At 36.0% G+C, this 25,351-nt stretch overlaps 1 protein-coding gene across 1 annotated transcript in view; it reads right to left on the bottom strand.

Moving 5' to 3' along the window:
• The window catches only part of PDE11A (phosphodiesterase 11A), a 129,394-nt gene that overhangs the window by 47,872 nt on the left and 56,171 nt on the right, over positions 1 to 25,351 (bottom strand). The window contains exons 4-11 of the mRNA XM_050711656.1: positions 24,220 to 24,309; positions 21,376 to 21,516; positions 19,004 to 19,068; positions 14,126 to 14,261; positions 12,772 to 12,847; positions 11,205 to 11,272; positions 10,748 to 10,840; positions 7,355 to 7,405 (exon numbers count right to left, since the gene is read on the bottom strand). Coding sequence (XP_050567613.1) covers positions 7,355 to 7,405; positions 10,748 to 10,840; positions 11,205 to 11,272; positions 12,772 to 12,847; positions 14,126 to 14,261; positions 19,004 to 19,068; positions 21,376 to 21,516; positions 24,220 to 24,309 — 720 coding nt within the window. The remainder of the gene's footprint in view (positions 1 to 7,354; positions 7,406 to 10,747; positions 10,841 to 11,204; positions 11,273 to 12,771; positions 12,848 to 14,125; positions 14,262 to 19,003; positions 19,069 to 21,375; positions 21,517 to 24,219; positions 24,310 to 25,351) is intronic.

The following is a 25,351-nucleotide window of genomic DNA, read 5'->3' as shown; positions in this document are numbered from 1 at the left end:
TGCTATGTCCCCAACAACTGCTATTTCTAATTTGCCTATCTAAGCATTCTCAAGTCCTGGACCAACCGTGGTTTTGGATAGGAAAATATATGCAACAAATAAGAAACTTCTCATTTCAATAACAAATATACTAGTTGAGAGCAGCAAAGTAGTAGCACACTTTTTTTAGTACGGGCAAATTAATAACCAAGTTTATTGCTCACTCCTCTGATGAAAATTTCTGTTGTTGAAGTATCACTGTACTAGTATGTGTAATTACTAAGAAACTGAAAAGCAGCCACTATCTAAGGCAGTCAGCAATATTTTAAACTGCTTCAAATACTTTAGTACTGTAAAATAATAATGAAATACGGCAGAAATTCCTAGAATTCTATTATAATCTAAACCAATTGAAATATATTTCAGCTTTTCAGAAGGCTTTTTTTAAAAAAAAAAAAAATGAAGTAGTATAAGGACCCATTCTGACCATGAAAGTACTTTTAATTTTCTGTTATTTTCAGTAATAGAAGTTTATTACTTGTCAAGGTCTTTAACAGGAGTAATTAAGCTGTAGTATAACTACGAAGAAATTGATCTTAGATGTACTCATTACTTAATATTTCTAGTTACCATGTCCTTACTCTGCAGTCAGAATATCAATATTGATTTTTCACATTTTCAATCCTAACCCCTTAACCCCCCTTTTTTAACATACGGTGCAAATATGTGCAGAGATTATTCTGTATAGTAGACACTTACAAATAAATACATTTTTCCTTTGCATATGTAAAACATATTACCACAGAAAGTTTCTTGTTAACATCTGCATGATTCCCTTACCCTGACTTAATCTGTAGACTGAAACTTCTTCCTTGTTGAAGGAAGACCATTCCTTCCCAAGTTTATTTAATGACCCGTGCTAACTCAAACTAACAGGAAAAAAAAAAAAAAGTCTGGGCATAGGTATATGATCAAATTGTGGGCTTTATCTAGCTTCCAGGCCACAGGTTTCTCACTTTTTCCTCAACTCTCATAATATGATTTTTCCTCAAGAGAAAAATTTTCAAAACCAGGATTTACTTATCTCCTACTCTTCAAAATAAACTGGTTTTATGCAGGCTTATAACAGAAACATAACAGTCCTTTGTAATCATAAAAAAGAAATGCTGAAATATCTAACAGGAATGTTTTTGTATCTATCCCCCTCTTTGTATTTGGGAAAGCACTACATGAAGAAGCACCTTGCTGCACACCACTGATACAACAGTGTGAGAGCAAGGAGCCTATCCAATTAGGCTGCAAGTTTTCAGAGGTGGGCAGGGGGTGGTGGATGTGCTCCTCATGACTGCTATAACCTCACTTAACCTGCTTTGTAGCTGATAAAGAGGTCTAAGCCCCTCTGGAGAGCAGCTCAGTACTCAAGCTTCACCAGGTTGAATTATTCCTTGCAAACCCTCCCTCCACAATGTCCTGGAAAACACATACTTCACTTGCTCTGGAGGGAAGGGAACCTTCTACCCTAAAGCTCCATGTTTTTACCAAAAAATAAGAAGGTGGTCATGAAAAAAAAAGAAAATCTGTCCAGTGACCTTTTGCAACAATTTGATCTCATCTTGATCAACTACAATGCTACTATAAAATTAAATTCAATAAAGCCGAATGTTTAAAATTCAGAAAGCAAATTCAGAAATTCCACTGTTTTCTATCAAGCATCCCTAACATTAGGGTAGGCACTGATGTATGATAGTACTGCTCTAACAGTAGTTCATAAGCAGGTGCCTCTCAAGCCTCTGACACAGTGAAGTCATCCCACTTTCCTTATTTCTGATATAATACCTCATGGAACAAATTGAAGCAAAAATAGATTAGTTTCCCTCAATAAACTGTCTTAGTGTTTTTTCATATGCCTTATTCTCAGTAAATCCTATCACACTGGATCAGGTTTCACGCTGGGAGAGGGACTGTTGCATTGGAAGAAACGCACCTGATAGTCCCAGGTCCCAGGACTGCAGAAAAGAGCTGAAGAACAGCTTTGTAGGGCGATTGGGAAATACTTCCAGAAGCAGGTGGTTGAGAAAGGAAGGGAAAGAGCTCTTACTAAAACAAACAATTCAGCAAACTAAGGGGTTTTCATCAGACTCTGTATCTGCAATTTCTGAGATTTATGACAGTAACAAAGAAGTCAGAGAGCATTCTTCTGCAACTTAAGCATAAAGGGCGTAGTCTCTTTTCTGGGTGACAAAGTGATGCAAAGAATATAGGTTTTTTTTTCCCTCTCCAAACAACACTGTTGGAAGGCACTAGTTAATAACGTAAGGCTGGCTGTATTTCATCAGACCAAAGGTTCTTTCTAAGCCCTGTACCTTAATTCTGAGAGTGATGGACATGTGCACTCCTCCCAGCTTTGGCGAGCTGCACATCAGAGATCGCCTAAGCCAGAGGCAACTGTCTCTGTGCAACAGTCCTCATTTGCCTTTTGCTTCTGTTATTTTTTATTTATTTTTTACACTTATTAAGATCTACAGTGATAGGTCACATAGTTAACTAAACATTTACAGAAGGGAGGTCTTTGGTCAGATTAAAATCTGTACCCCAGATAATTTCATTAGATGCTCTCAAACCTAAATACACTGTATGAGAAAAGATCATGAGCAGTCTTTTACTCCTCTTCACCATGCCTTGCCATTCCTTCTCTTCAGTGAAATTTAAAACAATTTTCCAGTTTTACATATCTTTGAACTAGAGAGCATTAGCCTGATGTCACCAGATGAGAGCCTCACATTTCAGAAACTAGTATAAAATAGCAGTATACTATTTTTAATCATTATTTTTTATTTGTAATCATTTTCAGTATATGCAATGCATTTCTGACTTCTTGTTTCCATGACAACTGAAGACATAAGCACATGCAGAAGGGTATGAAATCATGTAATACAATAAGGATCTCAGTTTCATGAATTATGAAGCTCTCAACACGATGCTGTAGGTCTTGTCTTACGTAGGCAGTGCATGCGGAAAAGCAGAGAAAAATAAGCTGTGCTTTACATCTTGTGCAGGAGTGTTTCTCAAAAGGGAAGGGGGACACAGCTTGATATTAACACTTCAGCCTTGTTTGCCCTCTAGATTTCCCCTTATTTTCCCCATTGCCACTATGCTCAGGGAAACCTGAACTGCTGGAATAACACTGGGGAACAGCTTGGTGTCAGCACAGTCCCTCCTGTGACAGCAAAGAGGAGTCAAAGAGTCTGTGTGACTGGTCTTAGTGACAACCTTAAAACTACTTAAATGTGTGAATAACTTCATGCACTTACAGAGAGGTTTGGGGCTCAAAGAACCGTATGTGCTTCACCGTATGCATGGCTGGGTTTTGTTTGCCATACTGACTTTGCAGCGCGCCTACATGCCTGTGGTCCTTGTTAAATCCGTGCTGCCCGGCAGTTTGAAACAGTGTCACCTACACAGCCAAGTGTGAAAAATCTCATCTTCCAGCTATACATATATAAACACTGTTAATAGTTCATAAGTGGTCCAAAACAAAGGGCAACTTGTCCTTCTGAAATTTAATTACTAAGTAAGACTATAATGCAATTATTATAAACAACTACAAATGATTTAATTACCACAACATAAAAGTAACTAAAATAGTTCTAAATTGAAAGATGATGGCACAACAGAGAATAATATAGTCTAGGAATGCTTTCCCCCTCCTTACAGAGACTGGAGATAAAATTAATACATAAAATTATATTTCTCATTGTGTTGCCACTGTTCTACTTTTAATGGTGGGTGTAAAACTTGTAATGACACAGTGTATGACAAATGCAGATTCACTTCATCTCATACATGTAGTGCACTCCTGGTATCAAATTCACTTAAATCTGTCATTTTTCATGTATTCAACTGTTTACATCGTCATATACAGTAGCAGTCTTAAAGGTGGTTTCTCTTTTTGGTTCATCTCTTCGTCTTTACTCAGTTAATCTCTGTATTTTTGAGAGACATACAAAAGCCTCCCCATGCAAAGGTAAGTCTTAACTAGCCACACCTCAGGCTATGCAATTGAGAAATACAGGGATTGTTATTAATGATACATTTTGAATCGAAGCCTCTGTAAAGCAGGTGATACATTATTTTCTGTTGTGTAGCTCTCCTGTGTGCTGTTTGACCTAAAAAAGGGAATCTCTCACAGGGCTATAAATAATGCATCATAGTCATTAAATATTGATCTGGCTTATACCATTCACAGCTGCACAATTAGGTTAGCTTTTTTAAAATAGCTTCTTGTATATTACCCATAATAGGACATTGTTTACATATTCTCTTTGGAAACTACATTAAATTTAAAGGTGATGTGTGTTTGTGGGACTGCTTGCTGTTTAAGTCACAGGACTTGTTCATTACTGTCTCAGAAGCCAGTAACTCTTGCTATAAATATCCTGTCCTACACAATTCTGCATTCTTTACTCATGTAGCTTGGCTTTCTATATTTGCCTAAAGGATAGCTATTTTTAGGCTTGGAGAGTCTGCATTTCAATGAGAAGAAACCTGGCACTGCAGGACAATGCTATAGGATAGCATCAATCAGACTTCACTAGTCCTAGATCTTTCTATTCCAATACTACAAATGCTTGTAGCTAAACAGTAGCACTAGTACGTTATAAAATAAAAAAATCTGTCATTTCCAAGTTTAAAATACAAGAGAGGACTGAGTTGCCAGTTTTTAAAAATCATACATATTTCTAACTTTTCCAAAAAAATAATATTGATATGGGTATGATTCATTGGTGCATTACCTTAGTTTATCCTGCCAAAATTCAGTGCCAGTTTAATGCAGTTGTGTAGATGCAAGCGAGAAGTGTAGTGACAAATCAGGCTCAGACATCAGACAGTCATCCTCAGATATGTAATAAATGTTTGCATTCAATGTAGATTTTTGTTGTTTTACTTGCAAACACTCACAAAAAAATAATTTTTCTTCCTAGATCTACAGCAATGGTATCAGAAATCTACCTATCACAGTAATGCAGCAAAATGCAAGAAAAAATATTATGCAGTTTAGAAGAATTTAGCAGCATATCTGATGATTTTTTTTTATTTATTTTTATTTTTTAAGGAAGCCATCATAATTTAAATTTAAAATCAAGGTTGAAAAATATTTGGTAGCAAAATAATCTAGCAATGGAAAGTCTATGTAGAATACTATAAATTGTGTGTATTCATTACTCTTATTTTAATTCCATACATCTCAAAAAACATCCTCTTTCTTACAACCTGGAAGTACAGTGCGTATCCCCAGTAGAGGAATAATGGTAGGCATGCCACAATTAGTTCTGATTAATAATCCTGATTCAATTGGCTGTTGTTGAAACTCCATCAATTAAGCTTCCACTTAGCTTCTTTCCCCATCTTAAAAACTGAACTTTTCAGGAAAAAAAGGGCCTGTTTTATACTGTACACCAACTCAAAGTTGGTACAAACTTAAAATACATTTTAAACTGGCATAAAAAGAGGACAGGAGCTTAAATTTTAATATTTTTTTTTTCAAGAGATTTTGTTCTATCAAAACACAGTGCAAAAGACTGACTACCACGAGTAAATGGGTGGAGGGTGTGATGGAGATCACCGCTTTGCAATTTTACAGATGCCAAATGAAACCACAGACAGACATCCCTGGCTTACTAAAATCAATGGCAAACCTCCCATTACCTTCCCTAGGGCCAGACTATTACCTGCAAAGACTAAGGGATTTGCTCAGGCTCTGAATCCAGATCTCTGCCATACTGCTTGTGTCTGCCTGGAGGGCTGAGCCCCCTCCCTCACTGCTAAAATGAGCTCTCTGGGTGACGAGCGTGCACCTTCCATTCCCACTTGCCTGGGTGCTGGCAGCAGACCTAGCAGGTGGCCCCTCTGGGCCAGCAGCACGACACCTGCCCACGCTGGCCTCCAGAGAAATGTGTGCCTGCTAATGAATACCAAAAGCTTTACTGCAAATTTTCTTACTTGTTGTTGTTGTTCTATTAATTCTCAAGTAGGATTAGTAGCAACTGAAATAAATGTTATTTACTTCATGGAACTTGCTCACGGTAATGAACTTTAATTCTTAAAAACATACCAGGTATATAATAAGAATTTGTGAATTCATCCAATAACAGTAGGAAGTTATTGACAAAATTTCAAGTAAAAATGAACTTTAATCTTGGCAGGCTTTCTGTAATGCGATACTATTAATTCATTGCTAAAAGATAGAGCAAGTACAAATATACTTGCAATTTTTTGCTTTGTATCAGAATATTCCTGAGACTTTGGGCAAATAAAAATTTTGGAAAGCCACTTTATTAAGGCTATAAAGAAATAAGACGGCAAAGACAGAAATAAACAGCTTGAACTAGCAGGAAGAATATGTAATTATTTCTAAGCTCTTGGTGTGCAGTTCCTGCATGCTTAGAGATAAAATGTTGAAAAGCTGTCAGCTGAAATGTATTGTCACTCCAAAGTCACTAACTGCTGTTAGGTCCCATGTCAGTTAAGCCAGTAGAGGACTACTGGCATTACCCTCATTCAGATGTTTCTATAAAGGGTGTTTATTCCTGTTCTGACTGAACCAGAACGTAGGTAAATCATAACAGACATGTCCACTGGCATGTGACAATAAATCACCGAAAGGAAAGGGGACACTTTAGCCCCAAACACCTCCAAAGGGAGAAATTGTTTACTAGCCAGTCAAGTCTACAAGATGACCCTAATATAACATAGGGCTTACACAAAATATAACAATATAATAAACAGTGAAAAGAACAGAGATTTCAAGGCAGGATGCCCCAGGAGACCTTGGCAGGCAGATCAGCTGCCAGAGCCCTGCAATGAGGCTGCAATGAGGAAGATGGGAGCAATTTCATCCCATGGATAGATTGCCCTCTCTAGGGATGAGCCCTCTGTTGATGGCCCATAAGACAAGCTGGTTCTTTTTTTTTTTTTTTTATATAAAGAAAAAAAAACAGTCAATGGTGTAAAGCATGAACAAAGACTACCTGGCACTCATTTTTGTCAGGAATTGAAAGCAAGACACCTAGATATAGGAGAGAAACATTCTTCTGAAAAAATATCTCAGTTTAGTTTAAGCAGTTCTAGGTTATAGTCGTCATTTTAGTCATTTGTGGTTTCTAAAATGAAAAGCTGCTATGCACCCATCACTGCAGCTCTTTCATCTTTTTCAAAGATTTTTTTCTACCTTCCTTGCATAACAGCCTAACATGTAATACATTCTCCATAAAACATTGCTAATTTTTTTCTGCTTACTGTAAAGTAAAACTTTAATCTGCATGCACTTTAATTTACTGTTATATTCTCAGAAATAACCAAAAACATAAATCCTTACCTTAAATTTATCCACTTCTACCTTTGAACAAGTTGCATGATAAGATAACACCTGTCCCAGGAAAAAAAAAAAAGATTAAATTTTTTTTCAGACCTGACAAGTAGAAATAATAGGGCTCTGTACAGCAGTCTAATCAATGATTTTTAAAACAAATTTAATTAATATTTATGCATGATAATTCAGTTCTGAATGTCACTTTATAATAACTAGTTACACATTATTGTGTATACATTTGGCACTTATGTTGCAGGTAGTTTTACAGGGAACCATGGCCAGTAAGTAATTGAATATTATAACTGCTGTTACATAGTTCTTCTGGAATTCTACAATTAAAAGAGAAAACTTAATTTAAAAAATTGTAGATATATAGACTTTAAATAATGCCTTTTGCTATACTGTAGAGCTTTAATGCCTCTGCTAATGGCGTGTCAGCACATGCAAATTAGCACCTCTATTCTATGCCTGACATTCTCTCCATTACCATTCTGGAGACAAAAGCATCAAATATAACACACAAAGTAACACACACCTAGCGTTATTACCTAAAAGTATGCATACATTTATGTGGAATACATTATATCCTTATATGAAGATACTAGCATTGAACAAGCACTCCAGAAGGTGCAAAAGCTAATCCTGTATGCTGGATTGACTGAGGTCTGACTGCGCATGGGACAAGGTGCTAGTCCACAAGCAAGCTTGCACACACACAGCATTCCTAGCAAGGACAGGCCCTCCTCACTCCACAGCAACACATGGTCTGCTTGTGTACCAAAGCTTTGTTATTAATTTCAAAATTAGAAATATTTTTCATCAATTTTTCATCTTAAAATCTACTCTATTTCAAATGCCCTTGGCTTGCAATACCTTGTGGCAATAAGTCCAAGATGTATTTACTCATACCAGTTATAAAGGCGTTCTCTTTTACTAACTGGAAATCATCCCCACACTATGGAAGAATAAATAAATGCCAATTTACTTCTGTCCCATGTTTTACTTTCAATATGTATATATAATCTTTTCTCAAAGACCATCTAGTTTTCTATCCAACCCTACTGTAGTTTGTCAGAAATCTAAGATAAGTAAAAATTGTTTTCTGCTATGACAGATTGCACTTAATACTGACATTCTTGTCAAGCTTCTCCTTTATCTGAACTCATATTCCTGTAGATTTGTATAGTCCTTCCTAATTTTCATTATTCTAACTTTAATTATATGCAATTTTGAATCCTTAATGTGTAAGATGGCAACCTGTTTAGAACCATATGGCACCCTACTGTCAACCTATCCCCATCATTTATTTACGTTTAGGTTTTCTATTTATTAGTCAGGCTTACAAGAATTCTAATCTGTATATTTGGATAAGAATATTTTCATAGTACAAATCAAATTGATTTATTTTATGTCTGATATCAATGTCATCTCGAAATGCCACTCTGTCATCCTAGCTAAGTACATAAATAGTAATAAAATAATCTATTACTGAAAAATGGATTCACAGCCCTTCAGCATATACCATTCTTTTGTTCAGTATTTCTCTGCTATGTCTTCAATCACTTTACACAAATATTATTGTGAGTTGTTTGTTGCTCGTTTATAGATAGAATTACTCTTCACTGAAGCATAGTGGCCATTTATCAAATGTATAATCTACATTCAAGCTATATGACTATTAGTCTTTTTTTAGATCTAAGAAAGAAGCTGTATTCTAAAGCAAGAAATTTAAATATCCTTGGTTTCAGTAGTAAATAAATTTCTGTGTTAACTTTCATACCTATGTATCTAAGTGTGAAAGCTGGCACTGCTTGTTTTTCTTACCAGGGAGAACATTCAGTCTAAGCTGTAATATTGCACAAATAACTGCAGCATATGAAGGCTTACAGTAATTCAAGACTGTGATATGTAAAGAATAAGGAATCTTGCTGAAGGCCCAAATAGGAAAGTTTTTCATTTTTCCTCCAAAGTGAATAAATAAATAGGAATAATCAAAGTGCTTCTCATGATTAGAATGTTTTCTAACATGAGTAGTCCTATTGATTTAAAAAGAATTCACATCTACATGCTTTACAGGATTGATTCCCAATACATAGACAAATATCTTCAACCCTAAAGGAAAGGAAAAATATTATGCTGTCTTCATAGAAATCCAGTTTGGTTTAATTTTTGATTTAATATAGAGAGAAATTTGTATGTCATCCAGACTAACACTGTTTTTAGTGGTTCTTATCACAATGGTGGGTACTGTGTAAATTCAACAGAGTTCTACAGTTACTGTGCACACATCAGGGATATCTAGATCATTTTCTTCTGTTATCAGATGTGGAATTTATAACAATACTAAAATCTTAGCAATGTTACCATTTCATTAAAAGAATGTTTTAAAAAAATATCAGTCTTGCATAATGCCTTTAAAAAGATTTTGAATTTAATTCAAACCATCCTCCATTATTGATTTAGCAGGGATAATGTAAATCTGCAAGTCTATCCTCAAAGTTCAAAGCTTTGTTCTCACCAAGATTATTTTCAATATACTTATGCATAAAAACTTCAGAATATAATACAGAACAGTACTTTATTGTTGAATTAGCTTATAAGACTTTAAATAGCCATCATTTTTTGAATTTTTAGAGTTTGTTTTACTGGGGTTGGTAGGTTTTGTTCTTTATGAATAGGGAAAAAAACACAAGGAAAGTAGCTCCTACAAAGATGGGGGGTAAAAAAAAAGAGAAACCTTTTTATCCATTTTGCTACTCTATATGCATTTTATATAGACAGGCAGTGTGCTGGAACGCCAGGTACCTTGCATTATGTATTTGCTTTGACCCACATCAGAGCTTACTGAGCTGCTAGAGATCCTGCTCTGACTTTATTCTAGCAAGCCATATCTGATAAGGGGTCAAGCAGGTGTTACTTTTGAAAAACCTATGATGATCAATTTTTTTCCCTGTTCACAGTACTATTCATTTACACTTTATGGCACTAGAAAAAAAAATGACAGCAGGCTATGTAAAATATCAAATTTAAGAAATTTTCAGTTACTGATGAACAGGAATATAAATGTAACACCTAGACTCATTCCTACATCTACATCTGTAAGAAATTGGTTTGTTATCACTGTCCCCTCCTAACATTAACAAACAAAAAAAAAATACAAAAAGCAGGGGTGTGAAATCAAATGTGAAAGATGGGTTCAAAATTACTTAGAGTTTTGCATGAGTTCCCCAGCTAAGTGTACTCTGAGGAAATTCTGCTTCAGTATTACCATAAGAAACTGCTCTCACGTGCAGAGGTAGATATATAGAAAATTATGCTAACTACAAGAAACTGAGAAGCAGTAGCTTTCTTTACATGTGACACTTGTGAGCGAGAAGTTTCACTAAGATGTACACGTACGTCAAGAGCCACAGACTGTTTCGCCCAGGATTTCTTCACTTGGTCATACATAATTGTATTGTTGATGCCGAGGCCACAAAAAATAACAAAAGCCTAAAATGAGAGAAGGGGAGAGAGGAGAAAAAGAAATCAATTTACATTCTGTTATAATACAAACACAAAGATGAATACTTAACAACTGAAAAGGAAGTACACGGAAATATTAGCAATAATTATGTTTAGACAGGTTACCTTGAGAATGTATGCAAGTCACTGGCCTCAAAAAGATGAGAAAGATCAGATGCGAGAAATGTTTTGATTAGGATGCAACCTTATTGAGAGCTTCTGAGAACTAATGGTAAACCGCAAATACAGACAACTTATTCCCACCTCCCTAAAGTAGGCTGAAGTAGCACTACCCAGAAATACCAAATTCTGCTGAAGAATTGTTACTGCTACAAAACAGAACGCCTCTTACCTCAAACAGTCGCTGGTCAGCATCATCAAAGGGTTTCCCATCAAGCCTGTTCAGCACTTGAGCTACCCCTTTAGAAAGTGTAAATATGAGTTACAATCTTTATTCATTAATTCATAAGACAGAATATTCTATTCATTACTAACATTTTTTCTAACACATTTTTTTCAAACTGAAAAGCAAAATTGAAAATATTTATTACGAAAAACATTAAGCATTGATACAAAACATTTCACATTGATATGTGAAAGTCTGACTTTTGTTACCAGGGCTCAGTTTATTATTTTCAACTGTTACTCTTTGCCCTGTAAGTATAATACTGGAGATCTAAACAAAGTGACTGATGATGCCTTTCACAAAAGGTTAAAGATCTCTTTGAGAAAGCACTTAAGGACTTGGCAAACAGAATCAGGTAACTTGTCCTAGCAATTTGAAGTTACTTACATAATTTGCCAGAGTAGTATCTTCATTCCTAAATATTAGCTAATTTGGCATCACCTGGGTATATGTCTTTTTTTAAAAATTATTTCTTCATGACTGGTCCATGAATTTATTGAATAATGAAAAAAATGACATTCCTTAAACCACTTGAAAAAGTGTTCAAAGCTCTTGGCTCTAGCTGAACTAATACTGAGTTATACTGCAACAAACCATTTCTGTTTCATTTAGCTACAGTATGCCCTTAAAAAAACACTAAAAGCTATCAGCAATAGAGGGTTGAGTTTTTCTTCTACTTCTTTAAGGTAATATGCACTTCACAACAAGCCATATTTTTAAAAGGATTTTTTCCCAGGTCACCTCTGCTGATTAAGTTCAAAGATCCTGATCCTGCATGGCACTGAGCACCTTCAGCAAAGCACTACCAATTTCAGCTCTCACCAACAGCCACAACACACAGGTCTTGCTCTTGCAGATTTAAATTGCTATAGTTTTGACTTGAATTCTTCTGTGGAAAGTTACAGAGGAAACCTGGCACTTATTTATAAATGGCGCTCCTTTTTGGGGGCAAAAGCCAGTAATAATACAGGGTCAATGCAGGTGCATCATAGCTGAGAAGCTGAGAAGCATCCTATCAAACAGGCAATAAAACCTTGTCATGTCCTGATCCAGCCCACACCACCACCACAGGCAACCCTGACAGCTGCCACAGTCTCTCCAGTAAGTTGGCCTTGACCATGTATTTTATTATTAAAGAGGGAAATGACCACCTTGCTGGACTGAAGAAACAGTTGCCTGAGTTGTACACAAAAAAAGGCAGACTGTCAAAAAGTATCAAAACTTATGGAACATTTTTTCACTAATAGTGTTAGCATTTTAATTTTCATCTAATTTTGTATTCAAGTTTCAATACAATATATAACTTAACAATAACACAGTGGGAAAGCTGAAAAAGTCCATACAGTATCCAAGTCAAAACATCCCTTCTTGGATACTTAGCATGCATCCTAGGTACCGTAACTTCTTAACAATATTCAGCTGGGAAAAAGAAGAAAAAGGAACACAGAATTAAAAAGACAGAATTAAATTCACATTAGCACAAAAATTGGGGAAGCTCTTCAGAAGGCCTTACCGATTATTTGGTGGTTGCTATTCCATATAGGAACACACAGAACAGACCTTATGTGAAAGCCAGAAATCTGGTCAGCCTAAAACGTAGAAATGAGAGCTTCCATTATGCTCCTCCTTTACTACACTTGACTTTCTGTAGAAATAATTCATTGCAATAACTGAGTTTAAGAATAAAATTTTCACATGAATCCACTAACAGAAAAAAATTGCTGCCCTTTTTATTAAGTTATTATATTCTGTTTACAAATTGGGTAGCACTTCTAACTTTGAATGGACTAACTGTGAAACAGATACGAGATGGGTGAATTATTCAGGACATAACATATTAAAAGTACAACCGCAAACATATCAAGAATTGATGTGCTTTATTTCAGCATATCTCTCTGGCAAGAGATTAACCCCAGGCATTAATTGTACTTTTTGAAATTCTGAATAAATTAGCATCAACACATTTTTCCCATATATTTTTACAGCTAGCCCCTTTTATTTCTCTTGTTTTGACAAATTCTGCTGGTGTGAGAGCTATTACCCATAATGACATATGCAATAAAACTGGAACCAAGGAAACTCTTGCATGAAACACTTCCAAGCACGCTTATTGTAGTAGTGGCAAGCTTGCTGACCAAGACTGCCCACTGATTAATGAGCTGCCCAACTGCTGGCGAAGTCTCCCACAGTAATACTGCTTCGCTGGACAGAATGCAGTGATGACTGTCCTTCCCTATGCCTCTAACATTTACTTAGGGGCATGCATACACACATTTTTATCTGCATCTGTATCTTCCAAACTGTGACTGGAATGAACACGTTAGGATACATGTGGAGCATTTATTAGGAGTGAAAAGCATCTTGTGAAAAGAACAAGTTCATCGTGCGTATTTGTTTTGTGCAAATTATGAAATTAAAAGGGCAGTTGTCTAAGTTAGATCACAAACAACATTTATCTCTTTAGATACTGGTTCTGTTCACACTGTGTATAGTTTCAGTCACCCCAACAGCTAACAATGACGATATTGCTGACACCAAACAACAACAGAAGAATTTTCAGCAATAAAAAATCAGTTTGCCTCAATCTCAAAGCACTTTGGCAGTGGAAAGCATTGCTTAAATTAAAAAAAAAAAAATCACAAGCAGACTAATAACTGCCTATATTCATACACTAATTCTATGACCTGTTTTTGCTGTATAAAGCCATGTCAACACTAGCAGACCAGAAGGAGGACATACAGCAAGGAAAAATAATTCAAAAACAATATGCACACTTTACAGCCACTTGGATATAACTATAAAACTTTACTATATTAGTAGCAATGCCAAAAATACGAAGTATATTTACATTTCCAAAACTCTCTTACTTCAGCATCAAAGCGGGGATCCTGATAAGCGTCGCTGATATTCACTGGGAGACCCGTGGAAGCTACAAGTTCAGCAATGCTATTATTTATTAGCCAGTCAGAGTAAGATGATGATTTCTCCACACTGTCTTTGAAACTATCAAAAGGCATAGGAAGAGAAGGAAATAATAGTCAACATTGCTTGAAAGTTGAGAATGTCTTACAGACATATTCATAGGAACAGCAGAATTGTTCACAGTTATTAATGGTTACTGAGCATTATCTATGAAACAATAACTTGGTATCTATTTGAACAGTACACCAAAAAATTCTCTCCTTTGCACAATTCCTTCTACTGAAAATAGCATTGACCTCTTATGTAAAATAAATACATTTAATAATAAAATGCATTGACATATGAATCAAGAGCAGGATTACATTCCACATTTCTGCTCATCAAAAGAAAACAGTTCTCAAGTTTTCTGTAGAGCTAGCTGAAAACAAAATTTCAGATTTTAATTTTTCAAATTAGGCTAATAACTTGCGTTATTTAAAATCCATACTTCCAATGATTTTTTTTTTTGTCATCTGAAATGTCTTGTTTATTTTTTATTTGATCCAGAGTGCTGGATCAGAGTGGCTGAGGAAGAGATCATTAAATAAGTCTTGAAATCAATAAAGCAAGTGTGTTACAGTAGGTGGATTCTGGTAGATATACGAGCTATGAATGTCAGTAAACAAGCATAAGACACCAGAATTATGGGCTTGACACACCAGACTCCACCACAGCTTATGCTTAAGGTCTCTGTAGACACAGTTTTCAAGTCCTCATCCAATCCACAGGAAAATTCTCATTGACTTACTGTAAACAGGTTTTTGACATTGGCAAGGGGTACCTATTTGTGTGTAAATAAATAAATGCATATTATCTTAGCTTTGAGAAGAAAACTAATGAATTTTCATCACCTGAGAAACATTACTTAGAAAAAAAAGTGACACTGAGCAGCTATGGAAAAGACTGCAATGGCTTGAAACCTCAAAATAATGGATAGGGATGAAGGATGCACAGTAAAATGCGTGGAAGACTCAATCAAAGTGAAAGGATTGATTTTTGTTGGCCGCATTAATTTTCTGGAGACTAATTCAACTAAGTCATTTATTTGAAAGAAAATTCAATAGTCCTAAAAGGCTATAAATAAAGATAATAATAATGATTTACACAAAGAAATTTAAGTGTATCAGCTTTCAATTGGGATAAGGATTTTGAGTGACTGTAATAAATGTTACACTTTGACAGGAACCTTTACTGAAGTAAAATGTTTTTGAGCTAAGTAATAAAATTTATTTGTATAATTTAAGATTTATTTCAGGGCATCAATATACTTGAGAGGAAGGAAAAATCTTTAAAGATAAAAATCTAATTTCAAACGTGTAGCTCCCAATTCATACCTTAAAAATCTGGATGATATTATCATTATAATGTAAGACAGTTTAAATGAGGACTGGATTATGAGTGTCACGCATTTTAAGTGGCAAATAAATTCAAGTAAAAGAACCAAGATATATTTCAGGAAGAAGTTTTAAAAGCATGTTCTGCTATGTTTCCCCCAATCCAAGCAAGTACTTTACAACTGCTCTCTGGAGAGAGACACCCAACTTTCACCAGGAGGAAATATCAATGCTTAATTCTGATGCAAATCACAGACAACTGGCTCCCTCTCCATCCTCAGCAACTCAGAACAATCAAAAGCTCCTCTAAAAATTAGAGGCAACAATTTTCTCTATGCTGTGGAAAGCCACAAGCGAGTGCTGCTGGACTGATGCAGGCAGCTGCACACCACTGCCCCCATGTCTTGCCCACACACAAGCAGCAGCACCATGTGCCAGACAGGAAAGAAAACCCAGATAGAGCACCAAGCGGTGCTGCAGGCTCCCTTCACGCAGGTGCATCCTCATGGACTTTCCCCAAAGCGATATTCCCTGATAGGGATGACAGAACATACACGGGACAGCAGGGAGGTTGTACTGCCAGAGTCATGAGTATCTTCAATCCTCTCTAATGTGACACAAACCCTTTCAACTCCTAGACTAAGACAGCAAAAAGATGTCTTAAACAGCATAAAAACACTGCAAGGAATCAGGCAATACACAAGTGAGTGTCATCCCCAGGGATGGTGACAGTGAAACAGCAGTAGCAGGGATTTCAGAACTTTCTTTGTACCTGTCCAACTGGGAGGGAGCACAAATATTTTCCTCAGCAAGCAGCCCACCCACTGGCTCAGGCAGCTCACCTTCCCTCAATCTCTGATACAGAATTGTTGCAGAATAGTAATCTCAGCTACATCAGCTGCTAAAATGACTTCTGTGCAGGAAAGATATAGCTCACAGCATCTTCTCACTGGTACATCCAAACTGAACCCTCAAGGCTTCTACAAGTCATGTAGCTTTTTTTTCCAAAGAGAAAAAAATAAGAGATATGGCAAAACTGTTCTTCAAGAACAATGTGATTGACAAAAAGGAGAGCATCTTACGAATAAGAATTGAACTCAATCCTGGTGTGTGTTGGCAGTGTGTCCTTGCAAGGTATTTCTTTACAACCAACAGCAAATAAAATAAGATGCGAGTATTCATTATAATATTCAAGGACTAAACAGGTGAGCTGTTATTAGGCACAGATAAGAAAGGCAAAAGAAAAGCTAATTTCTTCTAAAACCAAACAAGAAAACGTGTTAGCACATAAAAAGATACATTGTCCTTGGACCTTCTCTCTCCTTCAGATAAAGTTTATAACTAGAATGATTCTCAGCCTATAATCTTTGGATTTCCACTAAAATTTCAAAGAAATTGTATTTATCTTCACTAGAGTAGTGATGAAGAAAGTCACCTTGCCATTTTTCCCTACATAAAATATCTCATGATGTTACCATCAGTTAGGGATGTAGAATGTGGAATGGAAAGGGCAAAACTCACTAGAAGAAATGCTCAAATGTCAAGGGCTCCTGGCATTGTTCTGTATCCTAAATAACCTTTATTTTACCACTATAGTGCCAACAACTCAAGCTGTGCCTGTGCTAGATCCAAATGTGACATCATATCTGTCAGTCTAAACTTGATCTTTGTAAAACCAACTTCACTCTCCACTAGACGGAAAATGAAAGAAAACCAGTAAGTGTTTACATTAAGATGCATAGAAATATACCTTTATAAGTCTTATTACACTGACTACTGGGTTGTTTATTCACGTGCCTCAGACCAAAGTTAAAATAATCTTTACTTGACTACATGCAGAGCAGGCTACTACAAATTGCTTTTTGGTAACATGCTAGCATAACTATGGTAACAAGAAATGAGCCGGCTTGGTTATCTTGACACCACTCTACGTTGTGTTGACTAATCTGGCTACTGATCAAGTTTGAGAAAAACAAGAACAACCACATCCCTTGATTCAAACCCCTGTCCCTTAACAAAAGGAATTTATTTTCACCCTTTTAATGGACCAAGGAAAGAACAATTGCTACTCTGAAGCTTTTTGTCAAAAGGAGTAACTTATGATTCTCAGATTATTTATTCATATTTAAACCTTAAAGTTATGTTTTTAATCACTTACTTTTCTTTCCCATTTTATCTCACCAATCCATCGCCCTTCAGTGGTGGATAGGGCATGGAAGAGATCTAGTTTCTACCACTGTCTTTCTTTGTGGACCCATACTCTGCCATCAGCTTGTACTGACAATATACTAAAATAAAAACAATAAAATAAAGCTACTATTTTTGTAATGCTAAGATCAATCCAAGAAAAGAGTTAATAATTAGGAACTGTCACAATTTGGAGCCCTTGGCTAAGGTGAACGTGCATGTTGTAAGTGCCCTTACACTTGTTGTTGTTACAACAAGTGTTGTAAGTATGGTAAGTCCTTCTTACCATACTGGAGGTAAAGAAGTAAAGCACTAAAAGCAGAATAAATCCATAAATACATTTTGAATGTTGTCTGAAGGGCTTACATACAGCAAAGCACAAAGTAATCTTCAAGCCTGCTAAGTTATGGAAAGCAGGATGGACAGAAGTTAGGATTACACCATTATGGCAATCATTCTGCATGGGAAATAAGTATTCAAAATCAGTATGATTTTTCTGCATACATATTTTTCTACATACATTTTTTTTTTCCATGATATAATCCCTGAGTTTGAGCCCTAAAAGAGAGGAGAAACTTTCTCACAATAACCCTGAATCTTCATCCATTCCTTTGGTAGGAACTTTTAAGTGAACTTTTGTTACTGGTTTTCATTATCTTGTAGGAATTAATACAATAACCCCACAGAAATATCGATTACTTCTTACAGTTAGCTTTTTGTCAATGTTTAAATACAGATCCTGCTAAGCAAAACATATACTTATTTTGTCTGGGCTTCCACACCAGATTCAGTAACAGGAACACAATTTCTAGCAAATTCATGTTCTCTGTGGTTTTTAGGTTTTCCAACTTGACAAGAACAGAAATCAAATCTTACTGGAAGTCTTTCAATGCAACTCTAAGGAGGCATTTTGTAAGAGATCAACAAACAATTTTAAAACAATTTTGTAATTTTTACTTCAGTATTAACCATTCAAAATGACATTTGTGTGTTCTCCACAAGTTCATCAATAAAAAGGCATTAGTTATTTCCTGGTTTCTCCTCTGAGATACTGATATAATTTTAGTATGTATATAGCGATATTGACACAAGCAATTTTCCATTTGAAGTGTACAGGAGTCTTGTCCTGGTAAAGACAGTAAGCTCACATTCTTCAATCAAATCTACCCAAAGTTCCATAGTAAAATAAAACTAGGATGAAGCAAATTTAAAACTATGTGAAAAATGAAGCAATCCATTACCATATAAGAAATGAGCACTAACCTGTTTTCAGTATCAGCACTGCATTTTGGAGATAACAACTCAAAGGATTTTGTAAATTTCACCACCTGTCACATAAAAAAGGAACTTAAAATTGTTATTAAAATTATAGATATATCAAGTAAACATTAATGGAAAGTTCCTATATTTAAATAATATTTTTATCCGGTGATCGTAAGACAAAAATTAACTCTATATTCCCACAGTGGAGAATTCATGTTCAAACACACTATGCATTGTTCATAAACAAACAAAACTAAATGAAATAGTTTGATATTCCTTCATTAAGTTATTTTCTGCAACAGTATGCTCCCCCTCAAAAAACTTTGGAACATGAATTACAGAGCTTTACCCAAACTTCATTGGTTTTTATATATAGGAAAATAAACAGATTTTTTTTTCCAGTACTAATTGTAACCTATTTTCCTTGAACATATGTGCCAACAGCACACAAATGAAACATTTTAAGAGTAGCTGATTTGACACAGATAATATTTTTGGATGCTAATGAATATCCACCTTTTACTTCAGTTCTGTATTGTAAAAGTCTTTCATGTGATATATGAAAGATGGTATTTTAGACATGGCTTTGCATTCAGTTACTCCATAAAGACCCACTTTGATATATATATATATATTTATATATATTAACTGCCCCAAAACAGGCAGAATCAGGAAGATAATTGTTTTGCCACTTGTAAAAATGCTCAATTGTGCAGCAAGATGCTATTCTGCTATTCTATTCCAACTTAACCTAAGATTTATGATTATTTAGAAAAAGAAAGCGATTGACCTTTTTCAGGCTTATCTGAATACCTTGTCTGTCCACATTTCAGGATTTGCTCCAGAGGAATAAGAACTCATTGTGTGTGGTTTGGAAAAAAACCTCCATGTTCAAAGGTAGAAATAGTACTAAGAGCAGAAAAAAAATGAAATGCCACCCACAGCCTGCTTGCTACAAACACAGTGTACTGCTCTATGAAAAATAAAATTCATATTATACTTGCAAAAATAGGAATGTAGTACAACTATATTTTGTAATTATAAAATCTGGGGGGGGGGGTCTAGAATGAGAAAAACTAGAAACATTAAAATTCTGTAACAGAATATATACATGAAATACAAAGCTCGATCTTGCTTTTATGAATGCTAGTGTAATTTAGGGATACTCCATTGAAAGTATTTAATTTCTATTAGTTTAAATGAAATGAGAATCATATATTTCCTCCAGGAAATCAAATGTTGCCTGCTATACATACAGTCTTGTGATTTTCTGGTAATCATTTACACTTGTCATAGCCTTGCAGCAAATCAATTAGAGTCAGTGAATCCAAAGATACTTGGATAGAAAAAATGTTATTACAAACATTTTAATCTGTCAACTACTTCTCAAATCAACAGAAAGGAGGATAGATTGTGCTGAATAGCCACAAAACACGGAATGGAGCTACCAATGTAAAGGTAGCCACTTATTTTACTACTGATTACAATAATCATAACAATGTTAAGCATTCTTAAAAGAGGATCTCATACCCTGCGAATAGCAGTGTGTACAGTGTCCCAGCAAAAGTCCTTGTAAAAGTGATGCATGAAATCCAATTCTTGATATATACTTTCATATAGTTTACCTCCATCTGTTCAACTTAAGAGCTGTACAACAAAATAATTATTCCCTGATCAAGTGGAAAGAGCACTTGAAAAAAAAAACAACAAACAAACCAAGAATACTTCAATAATGCTGAAAGTCATGTTTTCACTTCACCTGCTCAATGTAAAAAGCTTCCTTCTATCACAAGAACAAGTATGGTTCTAAAACTGTTTGGAAGCACCACCTATTTAATGAGGCTTTAGCCTGAAAACATCAAGGCGATAAATTCCAGGTAAATGTAAATGAATCTACAGACAAGGCTTTTCTTTCCTTCTACTACAAAAAATAAAATAAAATAAAAATAAAAGAGAACAAATCAGGTCACTTTTTTTTTTTTTTTTAAGCAGACCAAAGAAGTGCCTTGCTTCTCAGTTAAGCTGTCCTAGCTGCTCTGCAGTACAGACAAATTCCATGACACAGAAAACTGCAAATCATAGGTTATCTGCTGGATCACACCACAGTTGGATCCACCAACAACTTACAGGCAATCCATTAAATTCCTTTAGTTAACTTGAAAGAAATATAAATGTACTTTTCAGTTTCCCTTCAAAAAGTGGTATTAGATAAAGATTCAACCTGTATCTAATTTACATTTAAGAATTATATGCTGGAATAATTCTTGCTGACCAACACTTACATACGGTATGAAACAACTTCTCCCCATTAAAAAAAAGCTGCTACACTACTCATATATTAGCCCTTCTGCAGGATGTGCAGACATACTTACTGGTGATTCAATATCTTCTAGAAGTAATACGGAGCACCTTTCACACTTCAGTAGGGTTTGGGCCCGATGCATAATTTTCTTGACAATTTTCTCTAAGTCAGTCTGTTCTTCGAAGAGGTCATTCACTACTTCCAGCAAAGCCTATATATAAGCATAGAAACCTTTTGTTTTGGTTGCAGAATAAATAAATACATGGAGCATTGCAAGGAGTCAATCTCTGGGCTTGATTTTGATGAGTGATACAATGAAACCTTCACATAAAGTTATTAATGATCATTTCAACAGAATCAATGTGTGGGGGGTGGTGGTGGTGGGTGTATCTGAAGAGAGAAACAAGTATTCATTTTTAAGCTCAACACCGGGCACAGTACCACTCATAGCGAACAATGGGAATCTTTCAAACCATTCCATTTTGATCCAAAAATGAAACAATGGCTGTAACGCAACTCTCCAAGTATGCAGTATAGATTGAGTTACTTGATTTGCTATATTGAATTTGCTGGTGCATTTATACTTGTTTTATTCATTTATTTCCCATTCTGCATGTTCAAAGTAGGAGAGAAAAGATGACATCAAGACTTCTATATTCCAGTAACACTCTGATCCCAAATTTACCACTAACAACTTTGTCTGTAAAATATGATGATTTAAAATGAAGAGCTTCTCATTTCATTACCTATAAAAATAATAGGCTATGTTCTTTCTTATTATGAGACCAAAGTAAGTTTTCATAGTTTTGTCTGGGATAGAGTTAATTTTCTTTGTAGAGGCTCACACAATGCTGTGTTTTGGACTTTTGATGAAAATATTGGTGACAAAACACCAATGTTTTTACTTGTTATAGAGCAGTGTTTACACAGAGCCAAGGACTGCTTCTCTTGCTGCCCTGCCAGAGAGGAGGCTGGGGGTACATAAGAATTTGGGAGGGGATATGGCCAGGACAGCTGATTCAGGCTGGCCAGAGATTCCATACCACATGGTGACATGCTCAACAATAAAAGCTGGGGCAAAGAAGGAAGGGGGCATGGATGGGGGGGGAGACATGTTCAGAGTGATGGTGTTCATCTTCCCAAGCAAATGTTACATGTGATGAGTCCTGCTTCCCTGGATGTGGATGCCGATGGGAAGTGGTGAATGAATTCCTTGTTTTGCTTTGCTTAGATACGTGTGTCTTTTGCTTTACCTAGCAAATTGTCTTCATCTCAGCCCCAAGAGTTCTTCCACTTTTACCTTTCTAGTTCTCTCCTTCATCCCACCTGGGGAGAGAGAGCAAGCGGCTATGTGGTACTTAGCCGCCTGCCAGAGCTAAATCACAACTAAAGTCCAAAACTTTTTCTTTTATTCTGATTTAGGGCATTGAAACTAATGGACACCCATATAGGTAAGCATAATGATGTTAGTGGGCTTAGCTCTCCCAAGTGCAGTGGTCATCAAAATGCTGATCACAGTCACTGGAAATTGCCACCACCAGTGTGCAGGTTGATGGGGGGGGAGCAAAGTATAGACCTGTCTATCATGTTTTACTCAACTATTTTCAGCCATGGACTAGCCAAAGCTGAAGACCAACAACAAGTCAAAAACACAAGTACAGGCTACTGTGTACTTGTCAAATGGCAACAAATACTTGTTATGCCTCCCATAGCTAAAGCAACAAGAAACAAAAATTCACATCTCTAATCCAATTTCCTAATGTGTCCACCCACCAGAATTTACCACTTTCTTACGAAGAATGAGAACATACATAATATTTTTCTGCTGAATGCCTCCCTTAGAAGAATAAACGCCAATTCCTCAAAAGTCTGTCATTGTTCCCTGCAGGCTGGGAATCTGTAGCTAATTTTAAGTTTTTAAGTAATCAAAAAAATATTTTGTTTGAACATCAAACAAAGAAAAAAAGAAAAAAAACACTTTGGCAGACAAGCTTTTTTTCCTGTTTGTTCCACGTCTCCACCCCAAAATATAGTAATCTGTAGTCAGACCCAGACAGAAGGCAAGCTCAAATACTTAATGACCCTTAAATCTATACACTATTAGAAAGGGTTAATTTTGGTTTTCAGAGTAGTGGAAAGTACTAAAATCGTGGATATGAAAATGTTAGCACTTGATATAAGGACCCACCCGACTATAGTTTCCCCAGATTTGTGAAGCAAGAGTAGTTCAACACCACAGATGGTATTTCTACTGAAGCTTTGATGAGGTATGATCCACAATCACAAAAGTATTATCTGTCATTGAAGGAAAGGTGATTTGAAAGAAATTCAACAATTAGGAAAAAACCTACAAATGACCATTTCGTTTCTTAAAAAATAAAGACCTCTCCAAGAAGCAACTGGCATGTGAGCTCAGTATTATTTTCACTTCTTTGGAGCCTCCTGCCCCAACTCATGCATGGCATCAGCAATGAGTAATGTAACATATCTATGCAGACACGCTGTCAAAATCCTTCACATAGAGGTCTTTTTGCTTGCTTACTTTTATAAGGATACATCCACATTATTTGCACATGAATTGAATATTACAAATCCAGCATACCAAAAGGTTTGATATTTCTGGAGTTTTACAAGAGTTTGACTTGCTGCCAGTGTAACTTTCTACCGCACTGTCTGTATCACCAGCACAATTGTCTCAGTGCTACAAAACAAGAAACTGACACCAGGAAACAATAGCCACCAACAAGAGTGTTTCCCTCCCACGTTCTCTGCTTGCTGCCTCAGTAAAGTTCACTATCTGTTAGAAATGCATTTTTTTTGAAGTAAAATATAGTCAAAACTGTTTAGCAAACACATATACGTAACTGGAATCTGAAGGAACAAAAGAAGGTCCAATACATGTTTTGTTACTCACCCTGCTTCTGTCGTACTCCTTCCTTGAAGCTGCAAACAGCTGGGCATTGGATATGGCAATCCCACAGAATGGGAGATACATCTGCATCACCTAGAATCAGAAGAAATTCCCAGTCATTAAAAACAACTGCAATTAGACATGTTATTAGCAAAGAGACCTAAACTTAGGTTGCATTTCCCAGGAAGGTCTTGGCCCGCTCACTCTTCAGCAGAACACTAAACAAAAAGCAAAATCATCATAGACAAGGAACAGAAAACAGGTGGAACAAAGACCAATTGGAAGTAAAGAATGAATGTATTTCGTTTCATAGGTCCCAACAGTGAGTTTCCTCTATGACTTGTGTGGAAAATTGCAGATTCTCAAGTCTAGCAATTGTCTGCTGAAGACTATATTAAAATACTGTAGGCACTGCAGCTTCCCCAGCAAAAGTATTCTTTATTTTTTCTGGACTGCTTTTGTTCTAAGATCTAAGTAAGTAAAAACTGAAAACAGCAAGCTTGAGTCACATTCCTGCTGATTTCTAGAGGGGACAGATTTTGCAGAATACCAGCACTGTGGAACATAACACATCCATCCAAAACTCTTAGTCAGAAAGCTGATTGTCTTCTCAGTGAGGGGGAAAAAGGGGGTGGGGAAAGGGTTACAGATATGCTTGAGAAAATACAAGGGAAGAGAAAGGATAGGGAAGTTAAATTGAAATGAATGAAAAGAATTACAAGACTTAGACCTGCAAGAACCTTCGTATTTAAACCTTTAAGGGGAGCAAGCTGGGGCTTAATACATCACCATCCATTAAGAAAGAGAGACTACACAAGAAGGACTGGGAAAATATTTTGAGGCACAAGCTGACCATACTTTAGGCTGGTTCTGTTTGACATGAGTAAACCATTCTGGTCAAATATTTGAATAGCTGTAAGACTTGCACTTTCACAAGGATGACAGTGGAACAAAGTCCAATAATAACATTTTAAAGCCACATACTGATAACAAGTCTGTAACACACTGTCATTGCAAAGCAGTTCCAAACTTGGGTCTGAGATATTAAGTAGATTTTATAGGTGCTGAATGGTCTCAACATTTGTGAAGCCAGCGGGAATTGGAGTATTCTGTGTTTTACAGAGTCAGCTCCTCT

Source organism: Cygnus atratus, chromosome 6 (genome assembly GCF_013377495.2).
Source record: "Cygnus atratus isolate AKBS03 ecotype Queensland, Australia chromosome 6, CAtr_DNAZoo_HiC_assembly, whole genome shotgun sequence".
Classification (NCBI taxonomy): Eukaryota; Metazoa; Chordata; class Aves; order Anseriformes; family Anatidae; genus Cygnus; species Cygnus atratus.
This window is presented reverse-complemented; position numbering and strand designations above follow the sequence as displayed.